Source organism: Quercus suber, unplaced genomic scaffold, assembly GCF_002906115.3.
Source record: "Quercus suber isolate HL8 unplaced genomic scaffold, Cork oak 2.0 scaffold_158, whole genome shotgun sequence".
NCBI lineage: Eukaryota > Viridiplantae > Streptophyta > Magnoliopsida > Fagales > Fagaceae > Quercus > Quercus suber.
In genome coordinates this window covers 278,718-297,351 of record NW_027069619.1, presented here as the reverse complement: position 1 = coordinate 297,351, position 18,634 = coordinate 278,718, and the positions used below count along the sequence as shown (strand labels likewise).

The 18,634-nt window shown below is 40.0% G+C and overlaps 1 protein-coding gene across 1 annotated transcript; it reads right to left on the bottom strand.

Moving 5' to 3' along the window:
• Positions 1-1,171: 1,171 nt before the first annotated feature.
• Positions 1,172-9,654, bottom strand: LOC112031485 (transcription factor MYB114-like). The gene is made up of 3 exons (XM_065777543.1): positions 9,537-9,654; positions 9,100-9,229; positions 1,172-1,667 (listed from the first exon to the last, which is right to left on the bottom strand). Exons 1-3 carry the CDS (start codon positions 9,652-9,654, stop codon positions 1,172-1,174), a joined length of 744 nt encoding a protein of 247 aa, XP_065633615.1.
• Positions 9,655-18,634: the final 8,980 nt, after the last annotated feature.

Sequence of the window (18,634 nt, the reverse complement as noted above, 5' to 3'; positions counted from 1 at the left end):
TTTGGGATCTAACTTATTCCTCCAAGTTTTGGATCATTCATGTTATGTTTTTAAAATTTTCATTAGTTTAATTGTAATATTTTTTAATCACTTTAGTATAAAATTTGATAGTTTGTATTGAAAATGAAACTTTTTATGAATTTCACTATGAAAATGATAAAAATAAATTTTATTTTATGAAATATCATCATCAAACATTATTTTGATTGAAAATACTAAGTTTTTTTTTTTTTGGGTGCATGTATATAACTTATCAAACAAAAAAATGTGTATATAATCAAAAAGCGCGCGCGCGTGGGTGTGGGTGAAAATAAGCCATGAGTATGAGTTTGAACTAGGGAAAAGAAACCGATTCAAGCCATAATAAATCATGATTGTATATGTGCAATTATTTAATAAAAATGATTAGTCACGTTAGTAAAATTGTCACCTCATTTCTCTCCGTTAGACAATAAAACTAGAGAAAGAAGATAGAGGGAAATAATGTATTTTAACCATTTTTATACTTATAAGATTGGAAGGGATTTTAATGCGACTTTTTTTTTAAATACTATCATAGATTTGGCTATGAAATGCCACGTATAAACTCAAAATGATGGTGTAAATTCAATAAAACTTTTGGAGCATTCCTCGGGAAAAAAAATTGTGTGGAGCCATGTATAAGCTAAGGTTCTATGCAAAAGTTTATATGTAGAAGTTGGTCCATATTCTCATCTCAACAGCTATAGTCATTCCAATATAATACAATAAAGGTCTGTTTAAATACCATTTATTTTACTGAAAATTGAAAACTTATTATTGAAAAAATTATAGCAAAATATTTTTCATTATTGAAAATAATATTCACACGTTTTTTTATCAGTTGGCTGGCCTAGTAACAATGCCATGAGACCAACCAAAATAACGCAAATGAACGCAAACGAAAAAATACCACTACGCAAATGCACACCAAATAACAAGAGTATAGTGTAGAAAAATTATAATCACAAACGAATTCAGTACAAGAACTGTCCGTACATTGGAAACATAAAGATAGACTTTAAACTGTCATAAACACCACCTCTAGCCCTTTTATTTCATAAATTTCCACACATCCAATTAATTTGGACAATAATAATAAGGATTTTTTTTTTTTTTTTTTTTTTTTTTTTTTTGCCTTATATGATTATTCCTATTCTGCATTGAGAACCTCCCAAAGGTCCATGTCAAGAGATAAGTCACCCCAATAATTCAGGACATCCTCATCTAGAGTGTCCCCCACAACTTTTGCCTCTGGTACTATTCCCTCCGGCCAAAAGGTTTCTTTGGGCACTTCATTCAACTTGCCACATTGCGTACATGTTGCTCTCTCATCAAGTTCCCCGCAATTTGGCAAGCTTTCCCACCAGTTAATCCTACTCTCCGATTGCATTGGTTTTTGAAATATGTCTCTGATATCTTCCTTTTTTTGAAAGCTTCCTACAATTGCAGGTTTCCCACTTAACAATGTTAAGTTTTTGGATAAGGTCCTAGGTTGTGGCTTTATTACGTTCACTTTCACCATATCTTGGGGCTTTTCCTTCAGCTTGGTGATGTGTGAACTTCCCTTTTTGAGGAGGTGTGTGTTCCAATAGTTTTTGACGTCATTAGCTGTTCTTCCCGGAAGTCTACCTGCAATAAGTGACCATCTATACAAAAAAGGAAAAAAAGAAAAAAAAAGTTCAAATAATTATTGATTAGCTCGTAATCTGTTTACTAAAGAAGACCATGTTATCATGCATAAACAATAAGGGAAGAAATTAGTGGCAAATGACTTCAGGATTTTAGCGAGGGAGGAGCTGTATTTAAACTAGAATCTCTATTCTTTTTTTTTTCTTTTTTCTTTTTTTCTTTTTTTTTTTTTTTTTGAGAATCATATTCTTCAGTATACTAAGACAATTTTAATGAATTCCTACTAATAATTACCACAATTATCAAATTTTATATTTAAACTAAAAATAAAAGAGAGTGAAATATTATATTTTAGTAAACAAGACTCCTAATGGGTTGGCTGTGAAGTGCGGCATCACAAACGACTAACCACCTTGTGGGGTGAAACAAGTGTTGGACTTTATTGGAGTGTTGGCAATTTTGCTGTTAGTGAGTCTAGTACGAGATAGAAGATACAATGCATATTTGATGTTTTTTAGATAGTAACAAGCTAAAGAAAAAGAGATCTCAACTCCAAGAAAATAACTAAGCATATCGAGATCCTGTCTTAAATTTGCAGACTAAGAAATTACTTGAGTTTCAAGATACTGTCCAACTGTCTAAGGCATCTTCAGTGATAATCATGTCGTCAACATAGTGTCGTGGTTAGTGCAAACGATGAAAAGGATAAAATAATAGGAACTGGTAGAATACCAAGGCAAGAAATTGTGGAGTTGAACTTAGCAAACCAAGTCCAAGAAGTCTACTTGAGGCCGTATAAGCTCGACAAAGATGATAGATCTCATGCTGTGGATGTAAAAGTTTAGGAAGAGGCTACATGTAGACCTATTGACTTAAATAACCATTGAGGAAGTCATTCTTTATATTCTTTTTTTTTTTGAAACTCATTCTTTATATCCATTTGAAAGAATAGCCAATGTCGAAGGTAACAACTTCGATTAGTGTGAGCACACAGAGGAGATGAGAAACAAGAGCAAATGTCTATTCATAATCCCATTTTCTTATATGAACCATTTAACTGGAATGTATAGCTATGTTAATAATATAAAAAGAGAGAGAATGACTGAATAGTCTGTATAATATTATGTGTGTATCAATATACAAAAGAGAGCCTTTATATAGGCTAGGTATGTGTGCAGTACAAGTAATAGAAGTATAGTACAAGTAATATACTAGGCTAAGCCCAATGGGCTAATCTATACACTAACATCCCCCCTCAAACTCGAGGTGGCAAGGAGGAAGCCAACTGGAGTTTGGATATAAGATCTCGAAGACGACCAGGTGGGTGAGACTTGGTGAAGATATCAGCAGGCTGGTCAGCAGACGAGATGGAGAACAACTTGAGATTGCCTTTCTTGAGATGCTGGCGAGTAATGTGGCAGTCGATCTCAATGTGCTTGGTGCGTTCGTGGAAGACATCATTATGAGCAATGTAGATAGCACTACGATTGTCACAATAAAGAGGAGTAGCAGTGGGCTGTGGAGCATCCATGTCAGCCAAGAGCCAGCGAAGCCAGACAAGCTCGCAGGTGGTGTCGGCAAGGGCACGATACTCAGCCTCAGTACTGGAACGGGAAACAACATCCTGCTTTTTGCTACGCCATGAGACAAGAGAAGTACCCAACAGGAAACAGAAACCTGTGATAGAGCATCGATCAGTCGGATCACCGGCCCAGTCCGCATCTGAATAAGCATGAAGCTCAAGAGAAGACCGAGAGGAGTAGTGTAGACCATGATAAAGTGTACCCTTGACATATCGGAGAATCCGAAGAACAGCAGCATAGTGGACAGAACGAGGGGCATCCATGAATTTACTAACCATACCCACGGCATGTGAAATATCTGGACGAGTAACAGTGAGATAGATCAGACTACCAACCAACTGACGATAGCGAGTAGCATCAGATATAGGTTCACCATCCAAGGGTGTGAGCTTGGCATTGTATTCCAAAGGAGTGGAAACAGTCTTGTTGTCAGTGATACCGGCTTTGGAGAGAAGATCAGAAGCATATTTAGCTTGGGAAAGATAGTATCCATCAGAGGATGAGGTAACCTCAAGCCCAAGAAAATAGCTGAGAGTGCCCAAATCTTTCATCTCAAAATGCTGACTAAGGAAGTGCTGGAGAGAGCGGATACCTGCAGAATCATCTCCAGTAATAATCATATCATCAACATAGAGAAGAATAAGAGTGATACCAGCAGAGGATCTTCGGACGAAGAGAGCAGTGTCATGAGGACTCGAAGTGAAACCCTGCTGAGCAACAACTGAGCTGAACTTTTCAAACCAAGCTCGAGGAGCCTGCTTGAGGCCATAAAGAGCACGGCGAAGGCGACAAACTTGACTGCCTGAATGTGGATAGCCAGGGGGTGGTTGCATGTACACTTCTTCTTGAAGGTCTCCATTGAGGAAAGCATTCTTCACATCCATTTGATAAAGAGGCCAACGGCGAACAGCAGCCACAGCAATGAGACATCTGACAGATGTAAGGCGAGCAACAGGAGCAAATGTTTCCTCATAGTCAATGCCATACTCTTGGGTAAAGCCCTTGGCAACTAGGCGAGCCTTGTATCGTTCAACAGATCCATCAGCCTTGGTCTTGATCTTGTAAACCCACCTACAACCTACTACAGACTGACCAGGAGGCAAATCAACCATATCCCAAGTGTGATTTTTATGAAGGGCATCTAGTTCATCATTCATAGCTTGCTGCCAAAGAGGGTCAGTATGGGCCTCACGATAGGTGTGAGGTTCATAGAGGGTGGCAAGGGCAAAAGAGCAATGATAATCAGAGAGATAAGGGGGAGGAATGCTTACCCGAGTGGAACGACGAAGTTCAGGACCATCAGGAGACTCAGGAGAGGGTGGTGCCACAGGATCCAAGACAGGCAGGTCATATGCCGGGGACAGAACCGGAGATGAGTCGTCTGGAGAGGCAGCCGATGTTGAAGAATCCTCCACAAGTTCAGGATAGAGAGGGAGGAAAAGATCAGTAAAAATGGGAGACTCAGAGGAAGAGGATGTAGGAAACTGCTGAAGACTCGTAAAAGGACGATGTTCCCAAAACTCAACATGACGGGAGACACGAAGACGATGAGAAATGGGATCATAGCAGCGAAACCCCTTTTGAGATACACCATAACCAAGGAAACAACAGAGACGAGCACGAGGTTGGAGCTTTGTTCGTTCATGAGGAGGAAGAGAGACAAAGCAAGCACAACCAAAAACCCGAAGAGAGGAGTAGTCAGGGGTTTGACCATAGAGAAGCTCAAATGGTGATTTGTTGTGTGTAGTTGGTGAAGGGATACGATTAATGGTGTATACAGCAGTGAGTGCAGCCTCACCCCAAAAGCGCTCAGGAAGAGAGGCAGAAATGAGAAGGGTGCGGACAACATCAAGAATGTGACGATGTTTTCGTTCTGCACGACCATTTTGTTGAGAGGTGTAAGGACAAGACCGCTGAGTAAGTGTACCATGATTGTCTAAAAAGGATAGGAAAGATTTATCATTATATTCTTGAGCATTATCTGATCGAAAAACTTTGACGGTGCGATTGAACTGTGTTTCAATCATTTTATGAAATGTTTGGTAAATAGACACAAGTTCAGACCTATGATGAAGCAGATAAATCCAAGTATATCGAGAAAAATCATCCACAAATATGACAAAATATCTAGATCCCCCCTCAGTAGGAACAGGTGCAGGACCCCAAATATCAGAATGTATAAGATCAAAGGGTGCAGAAGAAAATGAGTCACTATTATTAAAGGGCAATTTTGTTTGTTTGCCAAAATGACAGGAAGTACAATCAAATTTTTGAAACTGAACTGAACCTAAATGACCTTGAGAAGCTAACAACTGAAGACGAGATAAGGATGGATGACCAAGACGAGCATGCCATAGATCAGGTGAGGAGGTGGTAGTGGTAGCAGCTGCAGAAACAACTTGTGAAGGAATCTTCAAGTCATGAACCTCAAACATGCGACCAACCTTACGGCCTGTCCCAAGCACTTGACCTGTCCGGGGATCCTGCACATCCACACCATGATTAGTAAAGAGAAGATCTACGCCTAATTCACAAAGTTGACCAACAGAAAGCAAATTGAGGGATAACTTTGGGATATGAAAAGTGTCACTAAGGGATAAACAAGGAGAAGAGATTGTTCCTTTATGACTAACAGGCATAGGAGTTCCATCAGCAGTGTAAATGGTGATTGGATGTTCTAAGGGTGCCTTATCAGAAAATTGGGATTCATCAGGAGTCATATGGTTACAACATGCAGTATCAAAAAACCAAGGTTGTTTACCTGAGGTGACAGAAAGGGCAGTGGAAGTGCGGGATAAAACCTGTTGAACAACTGCCTCAATATCAGCCGTAGTAAGTGAGGAAGTCAAAGATGGACCTGTAGGAACCGATGGATCTGAAGGACATACAGCAGCTGCCCGAGGAAGAGAAGTTTTATTCTGCTCTTGCACAAATTTCTGCAGTTTGCGACAAACTGAGATGTCATGGCCTTTAGCACGGCAAAACTCACAGCGAGTACCTTTGGAAGACTGAGAGGTGGGACGCCCAGAGTTTATCCGTGGAGGAGCAGTGAATGCAGCAATGGGAGGCTGTGGAGATGGTGTAGCCAAGACATGATCAGATGATGACATGTGATAAGCAGGCCGACGGTTTTCCTCAGAGATGAGCTCCTTCACTGCAGCATCAAGAGAAGGAGTAGGAAACCGGCTAAGCAGAGAAGCCCTAGTAGGCTCAAAATCCTCACGCAAACCCATCATGAAGTGCATAAATTTACGGCGATCCCGATATTTGGCAAAGAGCTCAATGTCCTTAGAACACACTAGTGGAGGATCTGCAGCAGAGAGTTGTTCCCACATAGTAGAAGTCTGAGAATAAAAATCAGAAATGGACTGACCTGTCTCTTGTCGCATTTGATAAAGTTTTGATTCAATATGGAACTCTAAGCTTGAATCATTAGTACAATTATAGCGATCGGCTAAAAACTTCCAAGCAGCCTCAGCAGTCTCAAGACGAGGAAGAAGATTATGAATGGAGGGAATAGAGGTATTAATAAACCAAGACAAGATCTTACTCTGAATACTCTCCCATTCCTCTAGGCGATCTTCATAATCATCTGTTGTAACAGTAGTCGTGGAAGACTCTTCAGCAGCTATGACTTTGGACTTAGGGTTTGGTACTGGCTTAGGAATTGAACCAGTCACATATCTCCACAGTTTACGACCCTTGAGAAAAACAGTCATATTCTGAGACCATGCATGATAGCTAGTAGGACCATCCAACACAATGGTGATAGGACGTATGATGTCACGTTCACTTTGTTGAGCCATAATGAAGAAAATGACCAAAAACTGAGTTTTAGAGACCTCAAATGCAGAAACGGAGCCCAAAATCGGAATCTACGCGAAAAACTGAGCAAGACAGGTCCTGTTGAAAAATTTTGACCTTGGTCAAAGTCAACGGTCAAAGTCAACGGTCAACGATCTGGTCAACGGTCAACGGCTGATGCTGACGTGGAATGCTGACGTGGATGCTGACGTGGGATGCTGACACGAGATGCTGACGTGGCTGAGTGACGTCACCCTAGGGCTGACGTGGCAGTCCGTGAAACGGAGCAAGGCGCGTGAGGCGCGTGGCAGGCGCGTGAGGCGCGTGGACGGCGAGTGAACGGCGCGTGAAGCGCGTGTAGGGTAGAGACGGCGCGTGGAGGCGCGTGGCAGCGCGTGGGGGCGCGTGGCAGCGCGTGGCGGCTCGTGCTCGTGAGCAGAAACTTCTGGCGGCGCGTGGAGGCGCGTGGAAGGCTGTTTCTGGCAGATTTTTGTTGGGTTTTGCTCGGGACTGTCAGATCTGTCAATGTATACCTTTACTTTGGCGGTTTGATCAACAAACTGACGAAATCCGAGTGTTCTAGGTTTGTGGGCGTGACGGCGGTGACTCGCTTCCGACAGTGACTACCGGATGAAGGCGAGGGCAGCGGAAGAACGCCGGAGATGTCCACAGGAACCAAAAAAATCAGAGGAAAGGCTCTGATACCATGTTAATAATATAAAAAGAGAGAGAATGACTGAATAGTCTGTATAATATTATGTGTGTATCAATATACAAAAGAGAGCCTTTATATAGGCTAGGTATGTGTGCAGTACAAGTAATAGAAGTATAGTACAAGTAATATACTAGGCTAAGCCCAATGGGCTAATCTATACACTAACATCCCCCCTCAAACTCGAGGTGGCAAGGAGGAAGCCAACTGGAGTTTGGATATAAGATCTCGAAGACGACCAGGTGGGTGAGACTTGGTGAAGATATCAGCAGGCTGGTCAGCAGATGAGATGGAGAACAACTTGAGATTGCCTTTCTTGAGATGCTGGCGAGTAATGTGGCAGTCGATCTCAATGTGCTTGGTGCGTTCGTGGAAGACATCATTATGAGCAATGTAGATAGCACTACGATTGTCACAATAAAGAGGAGTAGCAGTGGGCTGTGGAGCATCCATGTCAGCCAAGAGCCAGCGAAGCCAGACAAGCTCGCAGGTGGTGTCGGCAAGGGCACGATACTCAGCCTCAGTACTGGAACGGGAAACAACATCCTGCTTTTTGCTACGCCATGAGACAAGAGAAGTACCCAACAGGAAACAGAAACCTGTGATAGAGCATCGATCAGTCGGATCACCGGCCCAGTCCGCATCTGAATAGGCATGAAGCTCAAGAGAAGACTTTTGTTGGGTTTTGCTCGGGACTGTCAGATCTGTCAATGTATACCTTTACTTTGGCGGTTTGATCAACAAACTGACCAAATACGAGTGTTCGACGTTTGAGGGCGTGACGGCGGTGACTCGCTTCCGACAGTGACTACCGGATGAAGGCGAGGGCAGCGGAAGAACGCCGGAGATGTCCACAGGAACCAAAAAAATCAGAGGAAAGGCTCTGATACCATGTTAATAATATAAAAAGAGAGAGAATGACTGAATAGTCTGTATAATATTATGTGTGTATCAATATACAAAAGAGAGCCTTTATATAGGCTAGGTATGTGTGCAGTACAAGTAATAGAAGTATAGTACAAGTAATATACTAGGCTAAGCCCAATGGGCTAATCTATACACTAACAAGCTAAAAAAAAAAAACCATCAAAATGAGTCTGGATTTTTTTTTATTCCTTTTGACGTCCAATAGCAGATTTCCCTAGAGCTACATCAACCAAACAATATTTATGAGTCTTTCCAAGTGCATTGAATTCCTTTTTCGTTGCTCGTGGTTATGATTAATTGGAGAAGGTAATCTATTATTGTGTGAACATCAATGTGTATCAACCCGCCTTCAAAATGTTGTAGGCAGTCTTAACTAATGACATTCTGTGTTTGGAGTTATTATTATTTGCTAGCGAGACTTGCCTGTTACCTAGCAGCTTATGGAGCCTGAGCATAAGATCAACTTCGTCTGCGGCGAAGTTTCCTCTCTTGATATTTGGCTTCAGGTAGTTCAACCACCTCAGTCTGCAGCTTTTCCTACATCTATTTAAGCCTGCAAAATGCATGAAACATATTTATTGAAAAAATAAGAAGCTCCGCCAATATTGCATTAGTTAATTAAAACATAGCATAGTTTTTCTTTAATTTACTCAAGAAGAGATCTTTTATAATCATGATTTTCGCAACATCTCTGATATAGCATATTGTGAGTTGCTGCTTTTATCATTTTTACGTAGACCACCACAATAAAGCACATCAAGATTGTAACAAAAGACAGAAGAGACATAAGCAAAAAGAACTTGGTTTACCAAAGAAAAAAGAGAAATCAATCTCACTCACTCTAGATTCTAGAATAATACCTGCACTGACAGGAACCAGGTGCCATTTTCCTTCACCGTACTTCTGAATGCACTGCTTAAGTAGAATATCTTCCTCCTCAGACCATGCACCTTTTCTCACACCGAAAGAGCCCTCCATGTTAAACATTTCCTCCCAGCTGGAGGTATAAAAGGCACGTTTGTAAAGTGGCACTCTTCTTTTAGTAAAAAGCGTAATTCAGTTCACGTGGGTTACACTTATTTTCTTTTTCTGGTATACGCTTTACTCTGGTCAGTTATGTATCCCTTTATAGCTATACGGTAGACAGCACAGTTAACAGGGTTCCTACATTTAAAATTTTTATTGACGTTGACGTGCGTCCCCGATATTCACAACTTTCATATGTGTTCCAGTCTTCGCCACGAGGTGAGCCGTGGGGCTAGTTGTGGTGCGACATGAGATGGGGTTGAAAACTCAGGATAAACAATTTCTTCCTAATAGTTGGTCTTTATTTCTTATTTATATCTTCTTAATTTAAGGTTACTATTAATTCTGTACTTCAACTATTAAAACTTGTTATTTATGGTGTACTCTAAAATATGAAAAATTATTGTGTACTCTCAGAATACCATAAATGCGTACTTTTTCCTCTCACATAAATAGTGGGTCCCATTAATTAAATTCATAGTAGGACCTACCATTCAAAATTTTTAAATAATTAAAAATTAATAGAGGTGAATTTGTGTATCGAAAAATTACTAGCGTTATCTAACGATCAAACCCTTCCAGACATAAAACTGATAGACGCCTACAAGAAACTTAGACAACCAAGGACCATCGGTTGCCTATATTGCAAGTTGCAAACACAACCATGTACTGCAAAGGACTGCAGTGACTTTGTTGTGGAGATTCGAGACCATACGAGCACCCATGAAATTTAATTCCTTTCAGCTTAAAGATATGGCAGTTCATGATACTCTCTCTCTCTCTCTCTCTCTCTCTGTGATAATCTTATAAGGAAAAAATATAATTCAACCATGTAATTTTTTTATTAAAAAAAAAAACATCATATCCGATACACAAAATCCTATTTTTTGTAAGGTTTAGAAAGTTAGCCATATTACTAATTTTGTTTGGATACACTTATTCTTCAACGCCAACTTGCAACTTATCATTGTTTGTAAAAAAACGCATTTCATTGCAACATGACCTAATCTCTATTTTTCAAAATTCATATTCAATTAAAAATATTAAATATTATAATACTATTTAAGCTTACACTTTCATATATATATATATATATATATATTACCTATTTCATGTGTGACTGCCATTCTAAGAGAGAGAAAAAGAAGAAGAAGATGTGATTCTATATTGACTTCTCTTATAAGACAAAATTTGAAATAAAGCACTTGTTATTTTTCACTTTGATGGTCTTCAAAGGCCAAGATCTCTCACATCAGATTTGTTGAGAAAAAAGAAAAGAAGAAGAGAAGACATCCACCATATCTATTTATTTAGTTAAGAAAGAGTGAGAGGCAAAGAAAAGAGAGATGAGCGGGGGAGAGATAGAGAGGATTTGTTTTGCACTTCTACTGGACTGTTGGCCTTCAGTTCTGTTTGCTTTAGAACCATTGAAGAGAGTGACTAACAAATAAGGGAGAGAAAGAGACGAAGCATACTTTGTAGACTTATAATTTTTGATGATGCACAAAAATTGTCAATGAGTTGATCGTCCACACACGCACTAATGGGTGTACCTAAAGAACAAAAGAGAAGAATCAAGCAGAGAGCATTGGTGGAGTGTCAGCCAAAGACCCTTTGAAGATTAAGTTAGTGATAGAAGAATTTCCAATAACTCAAGAGTGCAAGAGTAAGAGAGATTTCACGTACACCAAAAAGGTTAGGGTTTGTTGTTTATATAGTAGCGAAGAGCTAACTTGAAACCCTTGATACGAGGGGAACTTCCTTATGGAGAGAAGGATCTCAAGATCTTAGGGATCTTCTTCCCATGTAGGGAAGATCTGATTGTGCGGTAGGAACTTTGGTCGTGGTGTGCAAGTTATTTCCATGTATGGACATATGAGTAGGCTTTAAGCAAATTCCATGTGGAACCTTACAGCACTGGATTGTTGGAAAGGGGGTTAGATCAGCATCGAACCTAACCCAATGATCCATGGGATTGGTGACTCCTTGAGGATTGGTTATAGGCACAAGGCCGACGATCAAGAGAGTATCGTTTGGTACCTTATGTCGATTTATCAAAAATTATCCTCATCAGCTACCCTCTACTCCATGAGTCGTCGGGGTAGCCTAAAGGTCACAAAGTACGTTGTCATAAATGCCTTGCCTTAGTGTCATGCATCATAAATAGGGGTAATTATATCTTTTAAATTGGGCTAGGGACACATGTCGTTTTCTAATTTAGAGGCCAAGCATATTGATGCTTCATTTCCCTTGCCAAACTACCCTATAAATAGCTTAATGTCATTATTGTCCTCATTATTTGAATATTTTCCATTTCTGATCCTAGAGCCCATTTGTCGGTTTTCTGTTCTTCGTTAGTTTTCATTTCCTCATTGCTTTTGTCAATTTTAGGTATGCTTCATCGACCTTGTTTTGTTTTACTTTTTTTCTTTTTTGTTTTTGCTCTTTCTCCATTGTTAGTTTCATACTTAGGAGGTAAGGTAGAATCTTAGTTTTCATTCGTTGCTTGTAGGTAAGAAATGTCTAGAGATAGTGAAGTGACGAGTGAGCATACATCGTCAGTTCACATGGGTTCGGACGATAACCACACCAATCAGTCTAGGCTTGAGTATATGTCGGATGGCTCATCGGTTTCCAAAAGGGAGTTGGCGTCCAATCCTCCTTCTGGGGAAGCTAGTCCTTCTAGGCGACGTCTTAGAGAGGTTATTCTTTCTAATGATTGGTCGGTCCATGACTTCCCAATTGACATAAGCGACGAGGTGTTTAGTAGGTTAAGGCCTCGTTTTCAGATTCCCGACGATGTGCCCATTAGGAAGGGCCACAATGGTGAAAAGTATTATACCGGGGTTCGTCAAACGTGGGTTTTTATGAGACTACCTTCATAGCAGGGCTTCGTATGCCTCTGACCTCCTAGCATCGTCGATTAGCAGCTTACATCGATGTGTCTGTTTGTCAGATTACCCCCAATGCATGAAGGATATTCATTAGGGCTAAGATGTTATGGGTCAACTTAATGGAAGCCACTGATCTCTAACCTTAGAGGAGTTTTTCAATTGTTGCAAACTGCAGGAGATCCCTTGATCCAAGGGTTTCTACAATTTTGTGTGTCGTCGGGCTGCCTTGAGATTGGTATCTGACATGCCCGACTCTAACTGCCAGTGGAAGGCTAGGTTCTTCTTCATACAAGAGGTTAACTAGGTATGCCACCCCGACGAGTGGGATAGCGTAGGGTCCTTTTATGACCATTCTTGGGTTTTTTTAAACAAGTCAGGTGAATCGTCGATTTGGTTTTTTTCCAATTCACTTATGTAGTTTTTCTTTTGTTTGTTTCAACCACTGTTCACCCAACGATCCTTCCTGAACAAGAGGCTTTTCTGGAAAGGGTTTTAGCTATTCCATTTGTGGAGAGATCATGGAAGAGGCTCGTCACTTTGGACACTCTTCACACTTTTGTGAAGGACCCGTCCCTTTTGAGGAAGCCCGATAACTTGTTCAAGTTTTGAGAGTTTGTAAGTATACTAACTCGTTGGCTTCACTTTGTTTTAAACTAAACTTCCTACTTTTTAACTTATTCGTTGGTTTCAAAGATGGATTCTTTGAAGAATAAGTTAGCCACAAAGAATAGGTAGGAGGAAACTAAGAAGGCCGCTGCTCTAAGGGCCCAAGGTGAAGGGTCATTGGCTATGCCCCCTCACACATCCAAGAAGAGGAAGTACCTATCTGAGTTTTAGTTGTCAATGCAGAGCGCTATTGGCCCCTCTACTCGTCTGGAACCTCGTGAGGTCGTTGCTGACACCCGTCGCCATGGCATTGGTCGCTGCTCTTCGTCTTCCTTTATTGGTGAAGGACAAGGATTATATAGTGAACACTGCTTATTCCATCATTCGAGATGCTGATTTGGACGAGTGCTCAAAGCATGAGACCGACCCTTTGGGTGACTCCGATCTTTTTTACTTGATGAAGGTATGTTGCTCAACCATTGCTCCATCCCTTTTGATTTTTATTCGTTACCTTTCAATTACATTCATACCTTTTGGTCAAGGCTTGGTGAGGATGCAGGCTTTGCAGATTCGCTGTGCTGCGCGGGAGGCATTAGTCAAACACCTAAGGAATCGTCTAGAGACCAAGTCAGAGTCTCTAAAGCAATTCAAGGAGACTTCTTTGACCCTTGGTCAGGAGATGATTGAACTAAAAGCCAAGCTTAGTTGGGTTACTCACCAAACTGACGAGCTAATGAAGGAGAATGCCAATCTGAAGTCCAAAGTGGCAACCCTACATAAACATATGGACAAGGTGAAGAAAGAGGCCATCGAGGAGTTTCGAGTATCCCAACCTTATTTCAATAAGATGGGGGATTACTACGGGGGTGCCTTTAAGGACTTTTGTAAGCAAGCTGTCCTTATGTTCCTAGATTTGGACTTTTCCTAGATTCAAATTAGGCTTAATGCCCTGACGACTCTTGCAACCCATTCCCGACGACATGGAGACAAACGATGAGGTGCTGGTGACTGACGAGCTTGGTGAAGTGGCTGACAACCCTAAAGAACTCGATGGACAAAAAAATATCCCCTCCGCCGATCCTTGAGAACTGTTTTTTCTATATTTTCTTTTTCCTTTAGTTTTTGGTTTGTAATTCAAGAACAATGGTGATGCCATGTTTTGGGCATAAGTCACTTTTACCCGTTGTTTGGGGTTGACATTCATACTTTCAGTAATTTCATAATGTTTTATATTTATCTTATAGTGATTCTTCTTTTGTGCTTTGTACACAAGTATTTGTGCTCGTTGGTTTGCTTTATATCAACCCAACTTTTGTTTAGTCGTAAATCTGGAGGTATTGCTTTAAAATGTTGGACAACTATTGGCCCTTTAAAAAGGATGACTAAAGAGTTATGATTCACCAGTTTCCCTTAACCCAACTTTCTTCTCTCCTCTTTTTTGAATCATCAATCTGTCCTATTGATGAGACTTAGTTTTTATTAAAGATCTCATATACGTTCTTAATCATCAGTTCACCTTATAAACAAGACCCAGCTTTTGAATAAATCAGGTGCTCAAGGGCATCCTCGATTGTCGATTTACTCCTTAGGTAGGGCTTTAGCATCTGACATGGATTAGGTGCCCGAGGGCATCTTTGATCGTCGATTTATCCCTTAGGTAAGGATTAGGTGCTCGTTGGCATCCTTGATTGTCGGTCCACCCCTTAGGTAGGACTTAGTTTTTTGGTCAGGTGTTAGAGGGAATCCTCGATCGCTGGTCTTACCCCTTAGGTGGGACATAGGATTTGATAAGGATCAGGTGCTCTAGGGCATCCTTGATCGTCAATCCACCCCTTAGGTAGGACTTAGGATTTGATAAGGATCAAGTGCTCAAGGGCATCCTTGATCATTGGTTTACCCTTTATTGCTTTTATGAACCTTCCTTCATTGCAGACAATTCCTTTAATAATATTTCCATTTCAATGTAAACTGAATAGAATGTTGATATCTTGTTGTTTGATTAGCCAAAAAACTAGTCTGCCAATCATTTAAACAAAAACTAAAGAAAAGCGATAACAAAAGTTTTTGCCGATGCACTACTGATAGTATCTTATAAAGTGTTCTGCATTCCAAGGATGGTGCAGCCTTTGCCTGTTAAGCATTTCCAAGTAGTAGGTGCCTTTCGTGTTGTAATCAATGATTCTCTATAGACCTTCCTAGTTAGGTCCTAACTTCCCTGGCACGGGATCCTTGGTGGCCAAGGTCACTTTCCTTAAGACAAGGTCCTTGATGCTAAAGTATCGAGGTTTAACCTTGGCGTTATAGTGCTTGACCATAAGGTCTTGGTATCGAGCCATCCATTGTTTAGTAGTTGCCCTTACCTCATCTAGTGGATCTAAGTGTAGACGGACCCCTTCTTCGTTCTTCCTTTCGTCATGGTGAGATATCCTATAGCTTACTATTCCTACTTCCACGAGGATGACAACCTTACTCCTGCATGCCAAAAATGGTGTTTCTCTTGTGGGTGTCTGAGCGGTTGTCTTATTTGCCCATAAGGTGCTTGGTAGCTTGTTCGGCCATGTCCCCTTTGCCCCTTCAAGCCAAGTTTTGATTAGTTTAAGTAAAGATCGGTTTGTAACCTCAACTTCCCATTGGCTTGTGGGCGGGCAAAGAGCAGTGGTTCTTTATTCCTAATTGCTGGCAAAAGTCTCTGAACGTGTCGTTGTTGAATTACTTTTCGTGGTTAGAGACGAGGACCTTAGGAATTCCGAATCAGCAGAAGATGCTTTTCCAGACAAAGCTACGGACATTTTTCTCCATGATTCTTGCTAGTGGCTCTGCTTCTACCCACTTTGTGAAGTAGTTGATCCCCACAACAAGGAACTTAAGTTGTCGCATTGCCATCGAAAAGGGTCCCATGATGTCTAGTCCTCATTGAGCAAAAGGCCATGGGGCATTCATCGGGGTGAGTAATTTCGATGGTTGCCTTATGACATTATTGAAGCGATGGCACTTGTCACCTTCCTTCACATAGGATTAGGCATTCTTCTGCATGGTAGGCCAATAGTACCCAACTCATATATGCTTATGGACCAACAATCATGCCCCTGAATGGTTTCCACACACCCCTTCATGGACTTCCCTCATGACGTAGTCTGCTTCAAGGATCAAACACATCTTGTATAACACATCCCTTATCAGCACAAAGTGATAGGCCAAGAATGTATTGACCCATTGTGATAAATTAATCAATTAATTAGCCAAGTTAATTCATCCAATTAACATGCAATACGCATGGTAGCACATACCAATCACCAAATTAATATGCAATAGAAAATAAATTTGACACGGTGATTTATTTACAAATGGAAAAAACCTCCAAGGCAAAAACCCCACTGGGTGAATTTAAGGTCACCATTCCCGAGAGTCCACTATTATCACAACAAGTGGTTATAAGTAAAAGAATCTCAATACCTTATACCAACCTATAGTTGAACTCTTACCCCAATACCTAATTGGACTTGTTCTATAGTGACAATCTTTCATTTCAATGCACGGCTCCCAGTACGTGACTAACCAATTGTTAGGTTCTAAAGACTTAGGATTCAATGTATTTAGAACTCTAATATGTATTGTCGGCAAACCATAATCAAAACAAGTTGTTTAGTCTTGTTTAGACTTGCTCAAAGTTGTATTATTTATGTAAAGTTGGAACAAGATGATGTAGGATTTAATAGTGCTTCTCGGCCTGGTTCAATCGATCGAAACTTAGGCTCGATCAATCAAAAATCGGGTCAGATGTATTTTTTCTACAGAATTCCAACTCAGCCCTAACTCCTAAAACGTTTAGGATTTTATGTTTTTGCCCTAGGTATATAAGACAAACCCTAACCACATTTTAGAGGTTGCTAATATTGCTATTTTGTGTAAATCTCTTGTGAGGTCTAGAGGAGCTTTCCTTTACACAAAACTTAGGGTTTTCAAGGATGAGATGTTATCTACACCTTAATGATCAACTCAGTTGCTGCCATTGAAACCTAAAGAAAAACAAGCATGGGTGCTTGTATCTGGTGGTGAATCCAAGAAAAAAGGAGTCCGTGGATTCGGAGTTTGCACGTGGTCGTGTCAGTAAGTTCTACTGGTGGGTAGCAATAAGAAGTCGAGCATGGGGGCTTGTAAGTCTTATTGTATGAACTTTGATTCTTTCAAGATAGTGGATTCAAGTTTACATTGAGGATAAATAGGTCAAAGCCTCCCCAGGTTTTTACTGTGTGGTTTCCTGGGTCATCATATCATTGTGTTATTTATTCTTTCGCTGCTATATACTTGATATGATTGTTTGATTGTGATTACCTAGATTTGCATAATTTGACTAAGTTAATCACTTGGCTAATTAACTAGGTTAATCCGGTTGTGTTTAAGGGGTCTAAAAAATGTTCACCAATCGATGTACGAATCTAAGTACGTGACTAACGGCTAACTTGAGAAGGATGTTGGTTACAAAGTTCTTTAGTTCATCCATACAATGAAGATCACAAAGCTCCTTGGTTACAAAACTCTATAGCATACAAATGCAACAGTCTTGAAGAGAAAGATGAACTAGGGCAAATTGTCTCCGATCACAATATGGTTATGAAAAACCTTTGCATCAAGTTGCACTCACTTGCATCAGCTGTGACAGCCTTTAAAATAATCCTTATATATGTTTAGGGTTATGAGAAAAGAAATCCCAGACATGTATACACGGATTTGATAAAAATCAGAACTGAAAATCTAATTTTCATAAATCTTGATAGATATGGTATCTATCAAGCAACTGTCGAGAATTGGGCAAAGGCTACCTTTTAAACCTCAATAGATGCTATCTGTTGAGCTAGCTGTCGAGCTTTAAAATCTAGCACTTCTTCACTTGATTCTTGGACAGATTTGTATGCTTTTAACACTTGGACTTAAAACCTTGTTCCTTGAAGTATTAAACACATCTTAGATCCACCCAATTACAAGTAAAGTGCGTTTTATCAAAAGATTAGCTAATTCTATATTGACATATATTCCTAACATGATTCACATATGTCCTAACAATCTCCCCCTTTGACAATCTGTGACAACACCACAACAAACAAATGAACACATGAGAGAAGTCATAAATCACTCACTCATATTCACTTGTTGAATACAATAAAATCTATTCTAACACAAATTCTTGAAAAATTTTGCAAGAAGAAAGTTCATGGCAAGAAAGACTTTGACAACTTGTATTTTTGAAACACTTTAAACAAAACTCATCACAGCATCTTAGTGTAAAACATAAATAAAAGATTGTATACAAATAATAAAAAGCATGTGCATAAAAAGATGAAAGAAACAACACATGAAAAGATAGGTGAATAACATACATCAACATATATATATATATATATATCAAAAGATAAGTACAATGTATGTTAAATGGT

Coding starts and splice junctions, on each gene's coding strand:
- LOC112031485 (XM_065777543.1), bottom strand. CDS start 9,654: ATGGAGGGCTCTTTCGGTGTGAGAAAAGGTGCATGGTCTGAGGAGGAA. Junction 9,230..9,536: donor CCTGGTTCCTGTCAGTGCAG/GTATTATTCTAG, acceptor TGCATTTTGCAG/GCTTAAATAGATGTAGGAAA. Junction 1,668..9,099: donor CATAAGCTGCTAGGTAACAG/GCAAGTCTCGCT, acceptor TTTTTTGTATAG/ATGGTCACTTATTGCAGGTA.